The sequence below is a fragment of the Lissotriton vulgaris genome, chromosome 8, assembly GCF_964263255.1.
Source record: "Lissotriton vulgaris chromosome 8, aLisVul1.2, whole genome shotgun sequence".
In the NCBI taxonomy this organism is placed as follows: Eukaryota; Metazoa; Chordata; class Amphibia; order Caudata; family Salamandridae; genus Lissotriton; species Lissotriton vulgaris.
Window position 1 is genome coordinate 1290141438 of NC_141696.1, and position 24288 is coordinate 1290165725.

Below are 24288 nucleotides of genomic sequence, written 5' to 3' on the forward strand. Positions count from 1 at the left end.
GAACAAAGGTGGATTTATCGATTATCTACCCACCTTACAGGACTAAATGACAATATTCCTTGGGGCACAGTCCTGAAACGCTGATCTTTCGCTTGATCATTGTGGCTGTCTAAATGCGTTTTCCTAAAACTGGTTTAACGGTGAATGAATACAACCAAGTATGATAAGCCTGTTCATCCACTCTGATAAAGCTGTCAGGGTTATCTAGAACATCAACATTACAATATAATACTTTTGTAATCAACAGCTTTCTCACAGTGGCGTGTGAGCGAGGGCACCTAGTATTACAACCACTAAATTACGCACCGTGTAACATCCAACGCTCAGTTTTTAAAAGACCTTGGCGTAGGTTCCGTCTGGAGGACTTCCACACAACTTTTGGGAGCAGACCCTCTGGGTTCATTCAGTAATGTTTAGATAGGGTATGACTCCTTTTTTGAATGGATTACCCGGGCACTTGATGTTCTTATACCGGCCACCTGGGTTAAAGGACGCACTCAGGACTCCAATCCCTGGTATAATGACACCTTGGCAGCCCTGAAAAAGACTTGTAAAAGACACGAGCGGGAGTGGAGGAAAGATTATTCCCCTGTAAAAAATAGCTCACTATTTAGCCGAACTTAAAGCTTACCACAGAATTATTTGCAGGACTCGAGCGGAGTATTATGCTTCTGAGAATAAATTGAGCTCCAACCCCGCTAAAGTTATTTTTAAAATTCTTAAAGGTCTCAGCGTCAAAAAAAACTCCTGCCCTCATTCCCACGTTGGAATCTCAATGTGAAAAACTGGCCTCTTTTTTTGTGGAGAAAATACGAGCCATCTAACAATCCTTTTCTCCCACGAATATGTTCGGCCCAGCTCCCTCTATTAAACCTACCGTAGCCTCCAATCTGATGGTTATTCCTGAAATCTCTTGGAAAGAATTTAATACATTAACCGAGAAAATTAAGTCTGGCTCTCCAGCGGATCCGCTCAAGCCTGCCCAGTTCAGAGAATCGTTACTGCCCTGTTTAGTCCCATTACATCAGTTGATCAATGCCTCTTTTTCATCGGCCATTGTCCCAGTGAAATGGAAACAAGCGTGGGCCTCTATTTTTAAGAAACCTAATTTAGACCCCTTGAAGCCTGAAAACTTCAGGCCTATCTCCCTTCTTCCCTGGGCGACGGAGATTGCTGAATCACATGTTAACACAATACCTAACAACGTGCTGACCTCCAATAACATTCTGGACGAAACACAACATGGATTCCGCGCCGGTCATAGTACCGAGACTGCTCTCTTGGCCATGACGGAACACCTCCGATCTACTCTTGATCACGGTCAAATGGCGGCTCTGATACTATTGGATCTTAGTGCCGCCTTTGACACAGTCTCTCATAGGATCCTACTTCATCGGCTTGAGGAGACAGGGATCACCGGCATGGCCCTTGCCTGGTTTAGGTCTTTTCTAACCGAGAGGTCATTTCGTATTTCCACCCCTCCCTTCCTATCTCAGGCGCATCCTATTGAGCAGGGCGTTCCTCAGGGATCGGCATTGAGCCCTTTATTCAACCTCTATGTTCAGCCACTGGCTGCTGTCGCCAAGCAATGGGACCTTACCATCGTCTCATATGCTGACGACACGCAGCTAGTGGTCGCCCTAACAGAAGGTTCGGCCCCTGATTCTGTCAGGTTTAAAAACGGCCTGACCGCCGTTTCTGACTGGATGACATCTAATTCTCTACAGTTTAATGCTAATAAGACAGAGGTGCTTTTGGTCAGAAACAACACTCACCTATGGGGCGATCACCGGTGGCCTAATGTCCTGGGTAAAGTCCCAGAACCCAAAAGTGAAGTCAAAAATCTGTGGGTGTGGCCGGATTCCTCCCTCAGTTTCTGCACACATACTAAAAAAGTATCCGCCACATGCTTCGGCATCTTGCGCGGTTTAAAACCGATCCTTAAACTCTTTGACCCAGCCACAAGGCAGCTGATTATCCAGTCGACTGTCCTTTCCCGACTGGACTATGCTTGCTTCCTGCTGTTGGGTGCAAATCAAGCAGAAATTACCTGATTGCAGTGCATTCAAAATGTAGCTGCTAGACCCTTATTAGGCCTTCCTCGATTTTGCTCCATCTCTGGCAAGATCCGGAGGCTTCATTGGCTCCCGGTGGCACAGCGAATTCAGTTTAAGACTTTATGTCTCTCTTCTAAATTCTTAAAGCTTGCCACCCCCAAAATGCTTGGTAACCTGTTGACCCCATATGTTCCAACTCGCGCATTGCGCTCTGCAGGTCAACACCTGGTCAGAGTACCTCGGATTAAGCGCTGCCGAGCGGGAGGACGCTCCTTCTGCTTCTTAGCAGCAAAACTGTGGAACATATTACCAGCCCACATACGAGAACTGGAAGGCCTGTTAGACTTCAGGAAGGCTATCAAAACCTATCTCTTTCCCCTTAACTAAATTGGTCTGGAAGTTAGCCATGTCTAATTCCTTGGAGTCAGCTACTTATCTGCTATACAGCGCTGGGGCAGCTGAGCGCTATACAAGATAATTTAACATAACATAAATGTGTATTTCTTCACAGGGATAACCAGGCATAGTATATATTTTCCCCACTGGTCTTACTTGATCTGACCCTAATGGGTGCATCTATGTTGCTTTTACACGTAGACATATGAATTTGTACCTTACAGTAGGTGAAAAAGTTTGGCCATTGACCTATTGCATTATTCCCTACTTTACATATCCGTGGTTTTAGAGTTACGGTCCTGTTCTAACGAGGGATTCCGGGTCTAAAAAATAAAGAAATAAAAAAATTCATATCATAACATCCAAACGAGGCAGTTGTGAGAAGTTGGCCTGGTATAAGATGTTCACTATTCTAGTGAGCACCTTGTACCAGTCCAAACAACCCTTATGGTGATGGTTGTAAAGTCAACCTTATAGACCAGCTATCCTAGAGGTAGCATGGACAAAGCAGTCTTAGGCTAAACTCAAGAGGGCATGTGAAGCCAGCTGTTTTACCATATGCAATCCCTTTAATACCAAATGAAAGGAAACCACACAGGATATATATTGAAAATATATATGTATTTTATTTCTAAACAAACCCCTGAACTCTTTACGAGCACAGAAGCACAAGCGCAAAACAAGTAACTTAATAGAATAGACAAAAGTTGCACGAATGTAGATAGACCGCGTTGGCCCCTAAACCATATACTAAGAAAGTGGTATAAGTACCACGTCACGAACAATGGTTAGGCCTAGGGCCTGGGGAATCGCTGGGGCTACACTGTACTAACAATGGTTAGGGAGCAGGAGGATCAAGGGATGCGTGTGCAGTGTCTAAAGGCACACGCGTTTACACATTGAAGTCAATGGGTGCGTAAAAATCCCAAAGTTAAAGATTTGGGAGTCTTCCGACTGGACTAGAACTTAATCACTAGGAACTATGACACTAGGGATGTAAACCTCTACAGGAGCACCGTAGTACTCGTGTTACCTAACCCACAGGAAGCGGGTGCATAGGTCCAAAAGTGTGTCGGGTTTCGTCGTGGAGATCTATGGAGCCTTGGAGTATAGATGCTGCAGGCGACCGGGAGAGAAGAGTCCGGTTGGATCCAAGGGTGGATCGAAGATGTAGAAGACCTGAAATCAGAGGGGACAGAGTCTGGGTCACTAGCCAGTGACCAGGACGGAACCAGGACGGAACCAGGCAATGTCGGGATGCGATCAGGTGCTGATGGCAAGGACATGTGATGATATACCTAACATCTAAGCATGAGTCCTGTACTCCACTTCTGCCCACTGTGAGTTTTGAAGGTCATTGCCCAAAAGACATTCAACTGGGAGATCTGCACTTACCACAACCCTATTTAGGCCAGTTACTCCTCCCCAGGAGAAATTAACAACTGCCACACTATGTGTAGTGGTGACATTGCTGGCATTGGTCACTAGGTAATTGTCACCCAGTATAATCTGACCAGGGTCCACAAAGTTAGGTGTCACCATTGTGACACTGGCACATGTGTCCCTGTATGCTTGAGCCACTTTATCATTTATCAAAGGAGTCTGTCTGTACTTGCCCAGAGTACTGGGACTCACAGTAGAGGACATAGCCATGTCCACATCACAAACTAGAACAGACTGAGTTGGTATTCTGACTAGGCCAGAATCCATCTCAGCTCCCAGGGTTAACCCTACTATACCCTTGGATTGATTACTACCACTGCCAGATGAACTAGGGGGTGCAGTTGCCTTAGGGGCAGCAGTGGTAGGGGCTGAATCTTTCTTGATGCAATCACTAGTCCAGTGACTAGTGGATTTACAGATATTACACCAAGGTTTCCTTTGGCCTTCTTTCTTCTTCTTCTTGGAAGTTTGGGACCCCCCCTCATTGGACTTTTGGGGCCCTGTAGAAGACTTCTGGTCTTTTTGCTGCTGCTCCCCACCCTTCTGGTCTGCTTTTTTCTGGTCACCACCTTGGATCTGGTTTTTCTGCTTAACCCTGGTTCTGACCCACTTATCTGCCCTCTTTCCCAATTCTTGGTAACAGGTCAAATCTGAGTCAATCAGGTGTTGATGCAACTGCTGGTTCTGACAATTGTTAAGGATTTGCTCTCTCATGCTCCAATTATACAATCCTGTATAGTCTTTATCTTTACTTCCCAACAACCAGCCTTCCGGAGCCTTAGTGGCACAATCAACAAAGTCAGGCCAGTCCTGAGTCTGTGTCTTCTGGGTATCTCTGAACATCAACCTGTACTGTTCAGTGGTTAAGCCAAACCCATCTATCAGAGCACTCTTCAGGACAGTGTAATTGTTCGCATCATCATCACTAACTGTGAGGAGCTTATCTCTACCTTTTTCTGAAAAGGAGAGCCACAAGATTGCTGCCCACTGACTTTGGGGTACCTGCTGTACTTTGCATGCCCTCTCTAAAGCAGGTATCCATTTGTGGATATCATCCCCTATCTGGTAAGGGGGCACAATCTTACTCAGGTGTCTATTCTCATAGGACCTGTCTTTATCCTTAGGGATACTGCTGCCACCAGTGGGTTCTACCCCACCTAACTTCCTTTCTCTCTCAAAGGCAAGTTTCTCCTTGGCTAGGGCAAGTTCTTCTCTCTCAATTTTGAGATGAACTTCCCTCATCCTAGCCTGGTGTTCTCTCCTCTGAGGAGATGGCATTCCCCTCTGAGAACCCCTAGAAGCATTGGAGTAATGGGAGTCACCTGAGTGAGACCTCTCCCTCCTATACCTCTGATTAAGCCTGCTTATGGGCCTGAATGAAGCTAGTCCATTCTCAGCCCCAAGTTGGCTTAAGTTAGCCTGGCTAAGTCTCCTGACCTGGACCTGGCTACCATCCTCATCCCCCACCTCATCATCCTCCTCATCTACAAGATGGGGGGGGGGGGGGGGGGGGGGGGGGTCAGTGGCATCTTCAGTGGAGGGTAGGACCTCACCTGTATTCCCTGTAGGGACTACACCAGAGGCCTTTTGAGCCTCATACTCATCTAAGAGATCTAGGAAGGTGTTGAAGTGTAGGGTTAGACCCTTGCTTCAGTTTTCTTGTTCTACACAAGTGCCTCAGTTCCTTGAAATTGAGGATAGCAAATCTGGAGGGTACCTTCCACAGGTTGGAGTCCGCTGGGCTCTCCTGTGCCAGACATTGATCTAGTGAGGTGTAAGTGGTGCACTTACCTACACTGAGTGTTTACCTACTAAACATCTCTAGGAGTTGTAGTCAGGTTCTGCTAGGCCCTTTGCTATACAACAACTAAGTTCAGTAGAACTTAAGTATTCTAAACTTGTTTTATATGTACCTAAAGGTACCTGTATGATCTTTCAAATGATATTGCAAAGATTACAATTGGTAAAACAACAGCAAGCTCAAATCCCACCCGCTGCACACCAATGTGAGAAGTTGGCCTGGTATATGGTGTTCACTATTCTAGTGAGCACCTTGTACCAGTCCAAACAACCCTTACGGTGATGGTTTTAAAGTCAACCTTATAGACCAGCTATCCTAGAGGTAGAATTGACAAAGCAGTCTTAGGTTAAACTCAAGAGGGCATGTAAAGCCAGCTGTTTTACCATATGCAATCCCTTAAATACCAAATGAAAGAACACCACACAGGATATAGATTGAAAATATATATGTATTTTATTTCTAAACAAACCCCTGAACTCTTTATGAGCACAGAAGCACAAGCACAAAACAAGTAACTTAATAGAATAGACAAAAGTTGCACAAATATGGATATGCCGGGGTGGCCCGCTAAACAATATACTAATAAAGTGGTATGAGTACCACGTCATGAACAATGGTAAGGCCTAGGGCCTGGGGAATCGCTGGGGCTACACTGTACTAACAATGGTTAGGGAGCAGGAAGCCCACGGGATGTGTATGCAGTGTTCAAAGGCACACGCGTTTACACATTGAAGTCAATGGGTGCGTAAAAATCCCAAAGTTAAAGATTTGGGAGTCTTAATAATAATAATAATAATAATAATAAAAGATTTGTAAAGCGCATGGCTGCACAACTGTGTATCCCCGCGCTAATTGCCAACAAAACTCACAGAGAAGAGATAAGAGTCGGGCCGAAAAAACAGTTATTGAGGAAAAAGGTGGGTTTTAAGTTTAGCTCTGAAAAGAGTCTCTGAGGGTTCCATTCTTAAATGAACAGGTAGAGCATTCCAATGTTTTACTCCAAGATAGCGAAAGGAGCGGCCACCTATTTTTGCTCTGTAGACACGTGGGATTTTGAATTGTGACATTCCTGAGGACCTAAGGTCTCTGGTTGGTCGGTGGATAGTGAGAAGATCTCTTAGATAGGTGGGACCTTTGTTATGGGCAATTTTATGGGCATAGCAAAGGCTCTTGAATTGGATTCTTTCCCTAACAGGGAGCCAGTGCAATTTGGATAAGGCCGCCTTGGCAGATGTTCTTTTGGGAAGACCCAGTACCATGCGTGCGGCCACATTTTGTAAGCATTGAAGCTGGTGAAGATGTTTTTGGTTTAGTCCTAATAAGAGGACATTCCCATAATCCAAATGAGGTGTAATAAGCGCATGTACAATGGTTTTTCTAGCTTCTATAGGGATGAGATCAATGATTTTTCTTAAAATTCTTAGCGTACCAATGCATTTGCCTATTATTTTGTTAACTTGGGATTTTCCTGACAAATCAGAGTCGATCATAATCCCAAGGTTTTTCACCTTTTCTACAGGGTGTGGAAAATCGCCCAATGTAGTGGGCCACCACGCCTGCGACCATAGAGAGGTTTTATTTCCTACTACCAACACCTCTGTTTTATCTCCATTCAGCCGGAGGCAGTTGTTATCCATCCACATGGCTACAGCAGCCATGCATTCTGAGAAATTGGAGGCATATTTCTCGGTGTCAGGAGTGAGTTTAAACATGAGCTGGGTGTCATCGGCGTAACTGACAATGCCCACCCCAAATTTCTCTACGACCTGAGCCAAGGGTTCCATATAGATATTAAACAGTGTGGGGCTCAAACTAGAGCCCTGTGGAACCCCATAGCTCACGTCTCGAGAAGATGATTTAAAGGGTGGGCAGTATATCTGAAAAGATCTTTTTGTGAGGAAAGATTTAAACCATGCCAGAGCTTGGTCTTTCACTCCGATGTCTGAGAGACGGGACAGCAGCGTGGCATGTAGCACAGTATCAAAAGCTGCGCTTAAGTCTAGCATGACCAACGCTGCTGTCTCACCCTCGTCCACCATTTTGCGAATGTATTCTGTGGAATACAAAACAGCTGATTCCGTAGAATAGTTGGATCTAAAGCCGGATTGAGTGGGGTGGAGTACATTTTCTGATTCTAAAAAAGCCGTCAGTTGTTTGTTTACTACTTTTTCAATTATCTTGGCACATTGTGGTAAGAGGGAGATTGGCCTAAGATTTTGAAATTGGGTAATTGATATGTTGGGCTTTTTTTTGAGAGGAATAACTTGAGCAGTTTTCCACGATTCCGGAACATAGCATTCTTTAAAAGAGAGGGTTATCATATGACTTATTTGCTCCAGTAGGATGTGGTCCATGATATCCTTGCTTTTTTCTATAGGGCACACATCATTGGGGGAGCCAGAGTGGATACTGGTAATTATGCTAGACAGGTTATCTTTGTCAGGTGTATTAAATTGGGTAAGAAAGGTATTTTGAGAGGGGGACGTCGTTTCCTTTCCAGATGTAGAGGGGATGGGAAAGGTAGCGTGAATTTTCTCTACTTTTTGGACAAAGAAATCCGCTATTTGTTCGCATAATTTGTTTGAATATGTGTCTTGGATATCTAGTCTGGAGGTATCTGTAAGTTCCTTATAGAGCCGGAATAGTTCTTTTGTGGGATTGGTGGCTTCTTCGATTCTGCTTTGATAGAATAGACTTTTTTCCTCTCTTATTAATCTCTGGTAAGATTTTAGTTCCAGTTTATAGGTTTCCTTAAGTTCAGTAGAATAATTTTTTCTCCATTTTCTTTCAATCACTTTACAGCGGGCTTTAGCTGTTTTTAATTTTTCTGAAAACCAAGGTTCAGATTTAGTTCTCCTAACTGGGGGCTTGGAAGTCCATGGGGCAATTTTATCTAGTGCCATGCTCAGCCATAATTCATATTTGTTCCAGGTGTCTTGTAGGGACTGTCCTGTAGGTGGGGGATGCATTTTTAGTTCGTTGATAAAACGTTCAGGGGTATAATTTTTCCAGTTACGACCCTTGTTGTATAGGGGTTTGTTTATACTATTTGTAGTTTTATTGATAGGTATATTAAAAGTAATCATATAGTGATCTGACCATATTATTGGGACGGGGGGATGAATTTCGACACCTTCCCAGGTGGCAAAGACAGGGTCAAGAAGGTGACCATGTTGATGTGTGGGAGCGGTAGAAAGCAGTGTTATTCCCAGTGCGTGGAGAGCTGTCTTAAGTAATTGGGCTTCCTTAGCATGAGTGTCTTCAAAGTGAGGATTCAAATCACCTAGAAGCATGAAGTTGTTATATTTTATGGCTAGTTGCGTTGCTGTTTCTAAGAGCTGGTTACAGAAAGAAGTAGCATTGCCCGGGGGCCGATATATAAGCAGACCAGTAATGGTCATAAACGGATTAACTTTTATAGAGAAAGTTCCACTTTCACTGTTAACAATGGCTGTATTAGTGAGGGTGCATTCCAAATCCTTTTTGAAAATCATTGCAAGACCTCCACCCCGCTGTTTAGGTCTGTCGATTCTCAATAAGCTGTAATTCAGGGGGACTGTCTCTAATATATCGGGGGATGAAGATTCCTCTAACCAAGTTTCAGTGAGAAACATAACATCGAAGTCTTGTTTCTGTAGTAGATCACGTAGTTCTAATTTATGTTTTATCATGGATCTACAGTTTAATAACATCAATTTTAGATTAGGCACATGGGGATTGCAGTATGGAACATTCTGAAATATATGATTACATGTAGTACATAGTGATGGAAGCGCGTTCGGGTCCGCGGAGTGCCAGCAGGATTTAGTAGGGGTCTTACCAATTTCTAGTAGAGTGTCGCGTGTATAGTGGATACGTTGTTGAAAGTTCGCCCTATTAGTTACCAGAGCTAAGTCAGTGGATCCAGAGAGTCCTGCCCCGTGCCCCGGTCGTTCGCGGACGGGCAGGACTCTGGCTTGACTCCGGCGCGCGATCGGCGCGCCCGCAATGCGCGTCCGCTGCGCGGAGCCATAAACGTCTGGAATTAAGCGCTCGGAAGCGCGACGTGCAGCGCGAGCCCTCACAAAGATGGCCGCTGCCTGACTCTCTAACTGTCCTAGTCCTGTCTGGTAGCGGTTATCGAGTCGACCGCGTCCCCAGGGCTGGTAAGTATGCAGTTGTTTAGCTAGAGTTCCGAAAAAGTTATTTTCAGGATTCGGCGCTAGTGTGTCAATAAAACAAACACTCGTAATTCAGTGCAAACACTATTTAGATCTGTGCAGGGGGAAGGGAGAGGACACACGGGAAATTCGTGACAAATGCGAAGCAATTTTAAAATAAGCAGCCTCCCGGCTCAAGCCTCAGGAGTCAAGTAAAAGCAATCAGGATTTCCACAAGCCTATCCTGGTTTTAAGCGCTCGGAAGCGCGACGTGCAGCGCGAGCCCTCACAAAGATGGCCGCTGCCTGACTCTCTAACTGTCCTAGTCCTGTCTGGTAGCGGTTATAGAGTCGACCGCGTCCCCAGGGCTGGTAAGTATGCAGTTGTTTAGCTAGAGTTCCGAAAAAGTTATTTTCAGGATTCGGCGCTAGTGTGTCAATAAAACAAACACTCGTAATTCAGTGCAAACACTATTTAGATCTGTGCAGGGGGAAGGGAGAGGACACACGGGAAATTCGTGACAAATGCGAAGCAATTTTAAAATAGGCAGCCTCCCGGCTCAAGCCTCAGGAGTCAAGTAAAAGCAATCAGGATTTCCACAAGCCTATCCTGGTTTTAAGCGCTCGAAAGCGCGACGTGCAGCGCGAGCCCTCACAAAGATGGCCGCTGCCTGACTCTCTAACTGTCCTAGTCCTGTCTGGTAGCGGTTATAGAGTCGACCGCGTCCCCAGGGCTGGTAAGTATGCAGTTGTTTAGCTAGAGTTCCGAAAAAGTTTAGGATTCGGCGCTAGTGTGTCAATAAAACAAACACTCGTAATTCAGTGCAAACACTATTTAGATCTGTGCAGGGGGAAGGGAGAGGACACACGGGAAATTCGTGACAAATGCGAAGCAATTTTAAAATAAGCAGCCTCCCGGCTCAAGCCTCAGGAGTCAAGTAAAAGCAATCTTCCGACTGGACTAGAACTTATCCACTGGGAACTATGACAGTAGGGATGTAAACCTCTACAGGAGCACTGTAGTACTCGTGTTACCTAACCCACAGGAAGGGGGTGCATAGGTCCAAAAGTGTGTCGGGTTTCGTCGTGGAGATCTATGGAGCCTTGGAGTAAAGATGCTGCAGGCGACCAGGAGAGAAGAGTCCGGTTGGATCCAAGGGTGGATCGAAGATGTAGAAGACCTAAAAGCAGAGGGGACAGAGTCTGGGTCACTAGCCAGTGACCAGGATGGAACCAGGACGGAACTAGGCGATGTCGGGATGCGATCAGGTGCTGATGGGAAGCTCGTCTCTGCAGCCACGTGGACCAGGAGTCATCGACGACGACCAGGTGTCAGGCACGGACTGTCCCACGAAGGCTCTCGCTGTCGGCTTCAAGATTGGAGGCAACAAGCATTGGTAAAGGCAACCCACGCAGGATACGATGTCGGCTTCTTACTCAGACCAGCAAGGTCTGAGGGGCTGCTTCTTTTGAGGGAAGCAAGGGCCTGTCTGGAGCAACCAGACCAGCGGTGGAAAATCAAAGATTCGTCGCCAAGATGGCCACTAGCCAGCGGGCAAGTGACCGCGAAGGAGCGTCGAGCAGGAAAATGCAATAGGGCCCCACGCAGAACTCGTGGAGTGTGCAGGGCTGATCTTCGGTGCAGATGCTGCTCGGAGCTGGGGATTCTCAATCCCCAATGCACAGTTTCGAGGGGACCTCGGGGGCTGCAGAATTAGCAGGTCACAGACTTTTCAAGATGGCCGGTCCCTCGTCTCACGTCGCCTCCACGGGTCTCAGCTTTGCAGGGACTGTGGATCAGGCTGTTGGATGTCTGGGAATCCGGTTCTTGTCAGGCTCTGGGCTCGGGCTTCGGTGGGAGGCGGCAGCAAAGCAAGTCGATCGCTGGATGGTGCCTGCTTGTGCAGGGTGGTCACTCCTTGACCACAAGGGAAATTCTTCAGTCGTCTTCTTTCAAAGTAGAGTGATGAAGGTCCAGAGTTTCGTTTCAGAGTTTCAGTCAGGATAATCTAAAGTCCTAGTGACTCAGCTCCTACCTATATACCAATCTTAGGGGCTGGATTACCTGCTAGGTCCCTCCTATGGGTGTGACCAAGGAAGGGGGTGGTTACACCCCTTTCCCTTTGTCCAGTTTCGCGCCAGAGCTGGGGCGGAGAAGCCCCAGCACCGGTATGAACTAGCATATGCATGGGACACCTTGTGTGCTCAAGGCAGTGTCTCAATCCTTTCAGCCCTCCCTGTCCCAATACACAAAGTCCTGTCTGGGGTGGTGCTAGCACCTCCCAAGGCAGGAAACTTATTGTCCAAGCCTCCCTCGCTGGAAGGACTCCCAGCAGCAGGAGGTCAGACTTGTGTCTGTGGCAGCAGCGTCCATTTTGTGAAGCTGGAGCTCTGGTTAACTTTAACGGGAATAGTAGGAACATGATGTCTTCTCCCTCTAGAAGGGTGGTATGCTACCCCCGTCGCCAGGACTGGCGAGGGGGTAGTATTCCAATTCGTATGACACCTTACTCGGCATGTTTTGATAAAGCAAAACCATAGTTAGCATGTAACCGCGAGGATTATAATGCACTCAAGAGTATATGGTATGGCAATATCCAAGGACAGCTAAAGGACATTGTTCTGAAAGCTGCAGACAGGCTCAGCTCATGCTAGAGCACCATCTCACATAAAACCAAGCACTCTGCCTCCAGGTTTGTTAAGGCCTGCCTTAGGAGTGACTTATAGGTGTATATGTGTCTAGATATAAGGTTAGATATAGAAATACTGTATCTAAGCAAGGGGTGATTACACAACCTTGCCCCAGCTGAGTGATCAGCCAGTTGGGTCAGTTTGGATGGCCAGCCAGGGATGGCAAAAGATATGCTGCAGCCCCTGGTAGGCCTTGGATGCACCTATGCCCTGTGTACCTATGGTACATTGTACAGGGGCTCATAAGGTGATCCAGTAGCCAATTGGTAATGCACCTAGAGTGCATTGGAGTGAATTTAGCGAGAGTACAGCTGGGCTGTGGGTCTGATTAGCAGGCCCACAGCCACATTAAGTCGAAAACCAGTGAAGCAAAAAGCAAAAAGTGGGGTGATCATAGGAAAGCAGTCCCTACTCTCCTACAGCAGTGTTCTACATGCCTAAGCATAGCTACTGGTCGTACTTTATTTGAACCAAATGGGTGCATCTATGTTTACTTTATACGTAGTGATATGATTTTGCACCTCAGAGTAATTTATTAGATATGGTTTTTGACCAAATGCATACTCGTGGGTCTATGGTTACGGTCCCATTCTCACGAGGGTTTCCTTGTCAATATAGTTTTATACTAAAAACTTAAAACGAGGCAGCGTTCTAGATGTCTACGTGCTGCCAGGCCCCCTAGCTCGCGTTACATGCCATTTCACATAGTGACGTGTTCGTGGAGCGGCATTTGTATCCGGAAGTCCCACTAACCGGTAATATGCAGGCCAGGGAGGACCCGATTAGGCGCATCGTAGGAACACACAAGACGGGAAGTCAGTTCGCAAACGGGAGGGGTTACCCTACACTTGGGGTAAAAGGCACCACCCGAATTTTGACTGAGTATTGTCTCCGCTTTTCTTCAGATGCCCGGGTGTTTGTTCCCCCTCCCTGCCGGTCCCATGAAGTAACTGACTTCACGTTTTTACGTAAGCCTTTTTTTCTCTTTCCATTGTTGTGACTATCGTATTTACTCATTCCGTATTGCATCAAGTGATTTCTGTAAATTAATACTCTCCTTTTTCAAGCTTTGAATTACACTTTAGAGCTTTTTGAAAAAACTTTCTTCATGCCCAATAGGGTTAATATGCCTTACCGTGTGGTACGCTTAATATATGCTATTCTTGGATACGGTACTGGCTTTAGAAACACTGCCAAAATAGGCCCTTTGTTATTAAAGATAAGACATATTCCCAGCATTGGCTATCGCTTCCAGTATGTTTTTCACCAACCTGCGTTTTTGTATTTACAATGGACTTATGGCTAAACTATATGTATGCCCTTGTTTCCCTTCTTTTTCAGGTTTCACAGGTCTACAAATCCATACAAGACCTTCTTGGTATAACCGTGAGTTGTACCAAACTGAACTGTTACACAGGTTAGGGTCCGCCTAAGCGAGCGCATACAGCCGTGGAATTTTATAGGTCCTGACGAATGCTTTGCTAATAGCACTTAAAAGCAGAAACATGTTGACCATTCCCAGACACCCAAATCGGATGTTACTAGCTACTTTATAGAACTAGATCACACCCGTCTCACTTTTTTAATGGTCTTTGGTCGGCCTTTAATAAAATTGTTGATAGGCCAGTACTAAACATCTTTTAACTTCACTTTTTCACCTTTTGTCACCTACGCACGCACGCTTTTGAACATCCTGCTCCGCTGTAAATCAGGCGTAGAAGTACACCAGGGAAGCATTTGGCTTCTCTGGTGGAACCCTATGATGAAGCATGTCACTGACTAGGTCGATGAGTGAGGGATCTGTTTACAAACACTGGTTTGTGTCTCTTTATCCTTTGTTGCTTATAGCAACCGTTCTTAGGTTGCATTTATAAGTCACTATTTCGTTGTTATATATTGATTTACAGGGTGTTTAAGAGTGCCTTGATCCCTCTCTCTTGTTGTTCAACGTATCTCCATTAATCCACCAAAGCAATTGCCGATACAAAGGTTGGCGAAACATCCTCATCTGTTTGTGTGATGGCAGTGCTTAATCTTCTAGCTCCAGTCTTGAGCTCAATAAATCAAGTGCTGTGTGAAGAGGCCCCGCTGCAGTCTAAACACTATATACTTCCCTGAAGTACCAGACTTTGGCCCACTCTGAATGTAGTCGGACTCTACTGCATCTTGCAGACTGATCCAAAATGATAACCCTTAAAACAAAGCAATGACAGAGAAAAACCCATGTCCCAGATTTATGTATGTATATTAAAAATGTAAATGGCACTCATAGCAAGCAGCAGATGAAGACGGCTGAACGTAGTCACTAAGTATTTATTCCTTCATTACTTCTCACAGACAGATGAAGCTGTTCTCACAGCAGGCCATCCAAATGGATCTGATAACCCCTTCACATCTCAGTGCAGTAGTGATAAACCTGTAGGACCAACTTGTCATAAATAACCGGGAAGTTGACTACAGACGTAAGGATTGCTATCATTGACCTGCAACAGACTAAAAGTTAGTTTTTTATGCATGATCGAGATTAAATAGCATAAACAAATATGCAAACTCTTGACTCAACTTCATGGGAACAATCATTTAAAAAACATCAGAATGAGGTACTATATAAGATTTGACAACAGAATATAGACAAACTCTGATTGTGAGTCTGTAATAGAGGAAGAGGTTTACATTGCTCGGTACTCCTTTATTTGTACCACATATCTTAAGAAACAGATGATTCCAATAGCAAAAAAATGAGAAGAGCATACATACCCTGCTTTAAATGTGGCTAAATCAGAATCAACTAACAACTTGTTGACACTGATGGCTGACTTTCCCAAAGATTTAGAATCATAAAGTTCAACAGACAGCTTATTGTCCTGCAAAATACCTGTGCAAATAAATTTTCTTTAGAACAGTAAATCACAATTGGTCAAATTACAAACAAAGCATTTGGGTTAACAGTGTTATTTTTGTGTACTTACAATTACCTTTACAAACCACAAAGCTTCTCATTTTTTGATAGCGAATACTTCATCCATAAGGGAAGCAAAAACCTTCACAGAAACCCTGAGGGAATATGTGGATGGACATACACCTTCAAATGCAGTGAGGTATGTCTGGCGTAAGGAGGCGGTACTATTACAAAGGCCATGAGGTACACATCACATTAACTTGAGGTTGACAGGCTATAGAGTATTCAATGAGAAAGTATTCCTGCTTTGAGGCTCGACATTAAACTGTGCGATTGCGCAAAAATCACTTAATCTCCATGAGCCAAACGAAGGTAAAATGTATTTGTTTAATCTCCACATGATGTAAATGATCTAGGATTGTCACCAACCCTTCATCTAATGTACAGTGCTGCATTGCTTAACTGTTAACTCCATGATATACAAATACCAACACAAACATGCGTACACATTGGGAGGGTTTCCACTGTGCTACACATCCTTTTGTCTAGGGCAATGACATACAAAAATAAATCCATAATAACACTAACAAAGCGCAAAGCTTGAGAGGTCAAAAATGGCCTGATGTTCATGAGGAGATGGGCAAGCCAAAAATGAGTTGAAAAAGAAGGGGAGGTTCCCGAGTTCTTTAATGAGGGGGGTCGAGTGGGTGCCAGTATGAAGAAAATGCTACTTACCCAGTATGCATCTGTTCTTGGCATGTAGAGCTGTATAACAGACTTTTGGAGGGCTAGTTGAGATGTTCGATGCTGCAAAGTAGCACCGGATTCACTCACTGGCGGAGCTGCGTATATTTCACTGTTGTGAAGTCAAGTAGTCATGCATGCCAATGGTTAATACTGTGACATTGAGGAGTCTGTGTGAGTTCTGAAAGACTCACATTTATAGGGAGAGCGGGCAGTTATGTAGTTATGTGAGAGTGTGTGACAGTTCTTGAGTTTAGAGTAGTTGCTGCTGCCTGATAAACTTGCAGCATCGCAGTCATAAATACAGCTGTGCAACTGACCCGATCCGGCAGGGCCCACCACAACTTACAACAAGACCCAGACTCAGACTTCAGCTGGCGGAGGGGTGCCAGAGCTGGAAGTGCCACACCCTGCACAGTACTTCGTCCACCCGGCCCACCCCACCGGTCTTCCTTCAACCTGCCACACAAGCATCAGGTATGAGTGTCTAAGTTAGCCGCGGTGCTGCCTATCGGATCTATCCCTGGCGGCAATGCCCTTATGAGAATCTGCATGGCGCCACCTTGCCTGTTCATGTTGCTTTTCAGCAACTAGCACTGCTCCTCAGGTGTAGTGTCACTAAAACTTTTTGTGGCGGGCGCAGGTAGATTTTTGGCTTTAAAAGTTAAGAGCCTCTGACTTGGAGGTGTATTGGCACCCTTGAAACCATAGGTATTTCTACAGCAATAGATTCCAAAGGTCACTGTTGCTAAGTGAATCCTTCCCCACTGTGAGCATTTTCAGTGTAATAAAGGCAACTCAATTCCCAAATCTGATTTAGATTCATGGATGCCAACATACACTTGTTAAATTCACTTTCTCTGGCTTTTCTCCTATGACCTATGAATGTATCGAAGCACAAGTTACTTACCTTCGGTAACGATATATTTGTAAAAAATAGTAGTTAGTGTTCGATTCCTTACCTTAGAATATCCCGAGGCGTCAGACTGGATCTAGAAAGTTTTGCGTAGCAGTACCCCTGCACATCGGTAGGCGTCGTCTGCGGCTCCGCGTCCGTCGTCGGGATGACGTCGTCTGAGTACTTAGACTCCGCCCTCGCGCGCTGACGTCAGTTCTTATACACAGCTTTTTCGCGCCAAAAACGCAGAGCAATGATAAAAACCGACACTGGAGCCATGAAACTAGGGCCCTCAAAGGGAAGAACCTTAACCCTAGATATCTGTTCACAGAACGGGGAGGATGGGAGGGGCGGTAAGGAATCTAACACTAACTACTATTTCTTACAGATATATCGTTACCATATGTAAGTAACTTGTGCATCTGAAAGAAACAGGTTAGTGATCGATTCCTTACCTTAGAATAGATACCCCAGCAATACCAACCCCGGTGGTGTGCATCTGAAAGAAACAGGTTAGTGTTCGATTCCTTACCTTAGAATAGATACCCCAGCAATACCAACCCCGGTGGTGGGTCTGCGAACCAATGATCACACCAGAAAGTCCTGGAGATAAGAACGGCCGAAAAATCAATCTCTCCGGACTTGGCTGTCCAGGAAGTAGTGTCTAGCGAACGTGTGCAGCGAGGCCCACGTAGCTGTCCGACAGATGTCCTGCAATGGGATTTCCCGACCCAGGGCAGTAGTACCCACCGTGGCCCGAGTGGAATGGGCACTGTAGGAAGGTGGATACCTGACTATGGTTGCCCCCAACTTTTTGCCTGGTGTTTTGCTGGTTTTCCGACTTAGTTGGCCTGGGGCCCTGCCAATCAGGACCCCAGGCCTACTGCTCTCTCTCTAAAATGGATTCCATGTACCTTAGGTACATTTCCAATTGGTACTGGGCCACCTTATCAGACCCTGTAACTCAGGGCATAGGTGTACCCAGGGCCTACCAGGGGCTGAAGCATGTATTATGCCACCCCTGGATGGCCATCTAAATCAGACACAACTGGCTGCACGACAGCTGGGGCAAGGTGGTGTAATCACCCTTTGCTGTAGATATAGTATACCTATATCTAACCCTAAAAATGGACACACAGATTCCTATCAGTCACTCCTATGGCAGGCCTTGACAATCCTGAAGGCAGAGTGCTTGGAATCGTGTGGGATGGTGCTCTGGCATGAGCTGAGCCCGTTTGCAGCTTGCGGAACCAAGTCCTAATAGCTGTTCCATGATAACGCATACCATATACTCTTAAGTGCATTATAATCCTCGTGGTTAAATGCTATCTTTGGTATCGCTTTATCAAAACATGTCGAGTAAGGTGTCATACGAATTGGAATACTAACACCTCGCCAATTCTGGCGACGGGGTTAGCATTCCACCCTTCTAGAGGGACACGACATGTATGTAACTGTGAACCCCGGTTAAAGTTAACTCAAGCCTCAGCTCCACAAAATGGATGCTGCCACCACAGACACGAGTCTGACCTCCTGCTGCTGGGAGTCCTTCCAGCGAGGAGAGCTTGGACAAAGGGTTTCCTGTCAGGGGCGGTGCTAGCACCATCCCAGACAGGGTTTTGTGTATCCTGGGTAGGCAGGGCTTTACAGGAAGGTGACTGCAAGTGGCACCCCGGTGCTCACTACGCATCTGCCGGCTAGAACCAGTTCCAGGGGCACACCAGCCCCTGGCCTGGGGAAAGTCCGGCATGGGAGAGGGGTGTAACCACCCCCCTTCCTGGTCCCACCCCTAGGGCAGGACCTAGTCGCGTACCCACCCCTTTCTTTAGGATAAAGGCAGGAGCGGGGACCCTTCCAAATTAGATCATCTTTGAATCAAGAAACTACTTTCTACGAAAAGAACTCACGACTTCTTCTCAAGATTTCTCCCTTGTGGCTAAGGAGTAGTCACCCTGCATCCGCAGGCACCATCTAAGAACTCTGCGGTTTGCTGCACGTCCTTCCTCAGGAATCCGACCGACCAGCACGACGAGACCCGGCTTCCCTGGCACCTCTGACCTTTACCTACCTCTACAGCTATGCTGAGAACCGTAGGTGCGACGAGACCTCGAGGGACCGGCCATCATCAGAACTGCACGACTTCTATCCAGCACGACCGCCGAGGGATCCTCTGGTGAGTGCTTTGGGGTCCGAGAAGCCCCGACCCTGAGCAGCTCCAGCACCGAAGACCAGCCCCCCAGCATCCACGAGATCTGCGTGGGGCCCTTCTGCTTTTTGCTGCTCACCGCGTTGTTTGGCTACTAGCCCGCTGGCTTGTGGCCTTCCTAACGACGCCCGACGACATCACCGCTGCTGGTCTGGTTGCTCCAGACTGGCCCTTGCTCCCTTCCAAAAGAGGAGCACCCCGGACCCTCCTGGTCCACTCCAGACGCCATCTTGAGTCCACCGCGTGGACTTGAATTTGCCAAGACTTGTTGCCCCAATCCTGGGTCCAGCGTCGTCGACAGCATCAACCATCGTGGGACAGCTCGCACCTCCATCCTGGTCGCCGACAACGCCTCCTGGTCCGTGAGACTGCAGAGCCCAGCGTCGCCCACTCACCTGGTCAAGGTGACTTCGCCCGGTGCCATCCTGGTGCCCACACAATCACTGGGTAGTGATTAAGAACTTGGTCCCCTCTGCTTTCAGGTGTCATCCATCTTCGATCCAGGCTTGGATCCATCGAACAATCTTCACTGGTCGCCTGCCAGCAACTTCTTTCTTCAGGCTCCATAGACTGCAACGAGGATTCCCGACGTCTTTTCAGACCTATGCAGCTGCAGCCCCTGGGCTAGGTAACTTCGGCATTTCGGTGCCCCAGCATAGCCTCACTATCCAAGGGTCCAGATCCTTTTCGTTTTTCAGCCTATCTAGTCGGGTTCGCCCGAGAACACTAACTTTGCTTTTACTAGCTCCCATAGACTTTGTCCCGCATCCCGCGTGAGAGTGCACACTTTGCACCCGAGTCCCCTAGGCCTCCTACTAGTAATCTGAAGGTTCAGTAACGTAGTCCTAGCGATTCCAAAGCCTATTAGTCCAGTACTTACCTGCTAGTAATTTCGCATTCCACTTTTGTAGTATATGGTTTTCCGTGCCCCTCGGGCATTTGTGTAAATTGTGCAACTTAAGGTATTTTCGTAAGAGTTTTGTTGTGTGCTTAGTACCCTGTCCTCATAAAGAGTACAGGGCTGTTGTGATCTACATAAATACACTGTTTATTTTCATAACACTTGTGTGGTGTCCTTTCACTTGGTGTTCAAGGGGTATATGTGATGGTATAACAGCTGGCTTAACACGCCCTCTAGAGTTTAGCCCGAAGACTGCTCGTATCCACGCTACTAGGAGAGCTGGTCTATAAGGTTGACTTACAACCAATCACCATAAGGGTTGTTTGGACTGATACAAAGTGTTCACTAGAATAGTGAACATTACATATCAGGCCAACTTCTCAGAGGCACGCAGCCCCACATGAGGCTGATTTTTAGCCATTGAATAACAAGCCATGATGAACAAAACGACCCATCGAGAAATGGTTCCTTTGTGCACCGCCCGTCCCTTCTTAGCGCCCACGTAACCAACAAAGAGCTGGTCGTCCACCCGGACCTGGCGTGCGCGGTCCAGGTAGAATGAGAGTGCACGTTTTGGGTCCAGACGGTGGAGCCTCTCTTCCTCTTCCGAGGGATGCGGAAGCAGAAAGAAGGTGGGCAAGGTGATGGACTGCCCGATGTGGAAGGCTGTGACTACCTTGGGCAGGAAAGAGGGACGCGTTCTAAAGACAACTTTGTCCGGATGGACAGAGAGGAAAGGAGGTTGAGAAGATAGAGCCTAGAGCTCACTCACTATCCTGGCAAAGGTGATGGCAACCAAGAAAGCAGTCTTAAGAGTTAGAAGACGAAGAGGGAAATTGTGAAGTGGCTCGAAAGGAGCTCACATCAAATAAGTCAGAACAAGGTTCAAGTCCCACAGAGGCATCACGAAAGGAACAGGAGGAAACATGTGAGTGATGCGCTTCAAGAATCGATTACAAAAGGGGACTTGAAAAGAAAAGGCTGATCAGGAAGCCTCAAGAAGGTTGAAATGGCAGAGAGGTAGCCTTTGATAGTGCCCAGAGCAAAGTCCTGCTGGGCAAGAGAAAGAAGAAAGAGGAGAACCTCTGAAAGGGGGACAGAAAGGGGATCCACAGCCTTTGCTGTGCACCATGCCACAAATTTGTTCCACCTGCAGGTGTATACCGATTTTGTGGAGGGACGCCTGGCTGCCAGAATCACATCACAGACTTCAGGAGGCAAGTCAAATTGCCTCAATTGTCGCCGCTCAATCTCCACGCATGATGGTGGAAACTCTACAGGTTCGGGTGGAGGACCGTCCCCTGCTGCTGCGACAGAAGGTCCTCCTGAAGAGGCAGACGAATCAGGGATCCACTGACATGCTGAGTAGCTCGGGATACCAGTATCTTCGTGCCCAGTCCGGAGCCACAAGGATGACTTGGGCCCTGTCGCGCCTGATCTTCTTCAGCACTCTGGGCAGAAGTGGTATAGGCGGAAAGGCATACAATAGGCCGCAGCTCCACTCACGACGAAAAGCATCTCCGAGCGAGTGCCGCCTTGGAAAATTCAACGCGCAGAACTGATGACATTGCGCTTTCTCTTTGGTGGCGAATAGATCTAACCAAGGCTCTCCCCACTGCTGAAAGAGACCTTGCCCCACGTCAGAGTTCAGACGCCATTCGTGATCCATCATGCACCGGCGGCTGAGTTCGTCCTCCCTGGCGTTCAGGGAACCTGCTAGGTGTTGAATCACCAGGGTAACACCCTGGTGTTCCAGCCCCTGCCAGAGGTGCAGAGCCTCCTGGCAAAGGTTCCACGACCCCACCCCGCCCCATATGGTGCAGTACCCCATGGTGGTGGTGTTGTCCGTGAACACCTGCACTACACTTCCCCGGACAGAGGGAGGGAATGCCTTCTGTGTAAGTCGGATCGCCCGCAGCTCCAGAAGGTTGATATGGAGCCGGGACTCCGCTGGAGACCAGAGGCCTCTGATCTCCGCCTCTCCCATGTGGCCCCCCCAGCCCAGGAGGGACGCATCCGTCACTAGTACGTGCTCCGGTTGGGGTAGGGAGTGGAATCTGCCGCTGACCCAATCACAGTCCGTGAGCCACCACTGCAACTGTCTCGCAGTGCCCTCCGAGATCAGGACGTGGTCGGACAGGTTGCCCTGATGCTGGGCCCACTGAAACTTCAGTTCCCACTGCAGAGCCCGCATCGGCCATCCTGCGTGATGCACCAGAAGGAAGCAGGAGGCCATCAGCCCAAGAAGCCGCAGCGTCAACCTGATCCAGACTCAGGATAAAGGCTGAAAGATCGAAATCAAACTCTAAATATCCTGAACACGCTGTTCGGGAGGATAAACCCGAAACTGCGCCGATTGCAGAAGGGGAGCACTGTAAACTGGAAGTGCTCGCTGCCTACCGTGAACCGCAGGTAACGCCAGTGGGCCGGCAGGACGGGGATGTGAAAATATGCGTCCTGCAAGTCCAACGCTACCATCCAGTCCTCTGGGTCTAGGGCAGCTTAGAACCCGGACAAGACGGAAGTCCTCATCCTGGGATCCTCCCCCTCCGCCTGGGACGACTCCTGGTGGCCCCCCGCCCTAGGCAGCGCACCCAAACCAACAGACCACGCACGCAACCTGGGCTTCATCCTGGACTCCTCCCTCTCCATGACCATACAAGTCAACGCTGTCTCCTCGTCGTGCTTCAACATCCTGCGCATGCTACGGAAGATCTTCCGGTGGATCCCCACCGTGACCAGGAAGACGGTCACCCAGGCCCTCGTCACCAGCCGTCTGGACTACGGCAACTCCCTCTACGCCGGAACCACCGCCAAACTCCAGAAGAGACTCCAGCGGATCCAGAACGCCTCAGCACGACTCATCCTGGACATCCCCCGTCGCAGCCACATCTCCGGACACCTGAGAGACCTGCACTGGCTCCAGGTCAACAAGAGAATCACCTTCCGACTCCTCACCCCCGCACACAAAGCCCTACACAACCAAGGCCCAGGATACCTCAACAGCCGCCTCAACTTCTACGCTCCCAAACGCCAGCTTCGATCGACCAGCCACGCCCTCGCCGCCGTCCACCGCATCCGAAGAGCCACCACAGGGGGACGGTCCTTCTCCTACCTCGCCGCCAAGACATGGAACTCCATCCCGACCCACCTCCGCCTGACCCAGGACCACCTCGCCTTCAGGAAGCAACTCAAGACCTGGCTGTTCGAGCAGTAGTGGACCCCCCTCCCCTAGCGCCTTGAGACCCTCTGGGTGAGTAGTGAGCTATATAAATGCATTGATTGATTGATTGATTGACCTGAGCCAAAGTCAGCATCTTGAACTTCTCCTTCCGGAGGAAGCTGTTGACGTTCCGCAGGTCCAAGATAGACGTAGGCCCCCTTTGCCCTTCTTGGGAACCAGAAAGTAGTGGGAGTAATAACCACAGCCTACTTCTGGCCCAGGAACGCGCTTGATGGCCCCCTTGGCCAAGAGGGCCATAACTTCCTCTTGCAGAAGTTACAAGTGATCTCCTGACACGGGCTGGTACTGCGTTGGCATGGCTGGAGGGGTCGCCTCGAAGGGGAGGGAGTAGCCTCTTTGGACGATTTGCAGCACCCACTTGTCCGATGTGATGGTGCGCCAGTGGAGGAGGTGATGGCGAACCCTGCCCCTCACTGGCATCAAATGGGCCTGAAAGCTCAGACTAGGAAGGCTTTGAGGCGGATGTGGACTGGCCTCGCCGACGTCCCCTTGCACCGCCACAGCGGTTACCAGGGTCCACGAAAGGAGCAAAAGGCAAAAGTTTGTTGGTGCTGGCCCGACAGGCCCAAGGACTTGGCCGTAGCCCTGGAGTCCTTGAAACGCTCACGCGCACTGTCTGCCTAGTCGACAAAGAAGCAACGGCCATCAAACGGCATGTCCATGAGTGAGTTCTGGATATCAGCCGAAAAGTTGTCGGTCCTCAGCCAGGCGTGGCGGCAAACCGCCACCGTCGTGGAAATCGCCCTGCTCAGCGAGTCCGTGGTTTCCAGCCCACATCGAATAGAGTACCGTGCTGCATCGTGCCCTTCCGCAAGGGCTTGAGCGAGTTTTACCCGGGCCTCCTCCGGGCAATCTGGCAGCACATCGGCG

At 47.9% G+C, this 24288-nt stretch overlaps 1 protein-coding gene across 1 annotated transcript in view; it reads right to left on the reverse strand.

The window, feature by feature from the left end:
• Positions 1 to 24288, reverse strand: part of RNF17 (ring finger protein 17) — a 2333865-nt gene that overhangs the window by 851763 nt on the left and 1457814 nt on the right. Inside the window, exon 23 of the mRNA XM_086933472.1 lies at positions 15284 to 15401. Within this exon, the coding sequence (XP_086789598.1) occupies positions 15284 to 15401 (118 nt within the window). The remainder of the gene's footprint in view (positions 1 to 15283; positions 15402 to 24288) is intronic.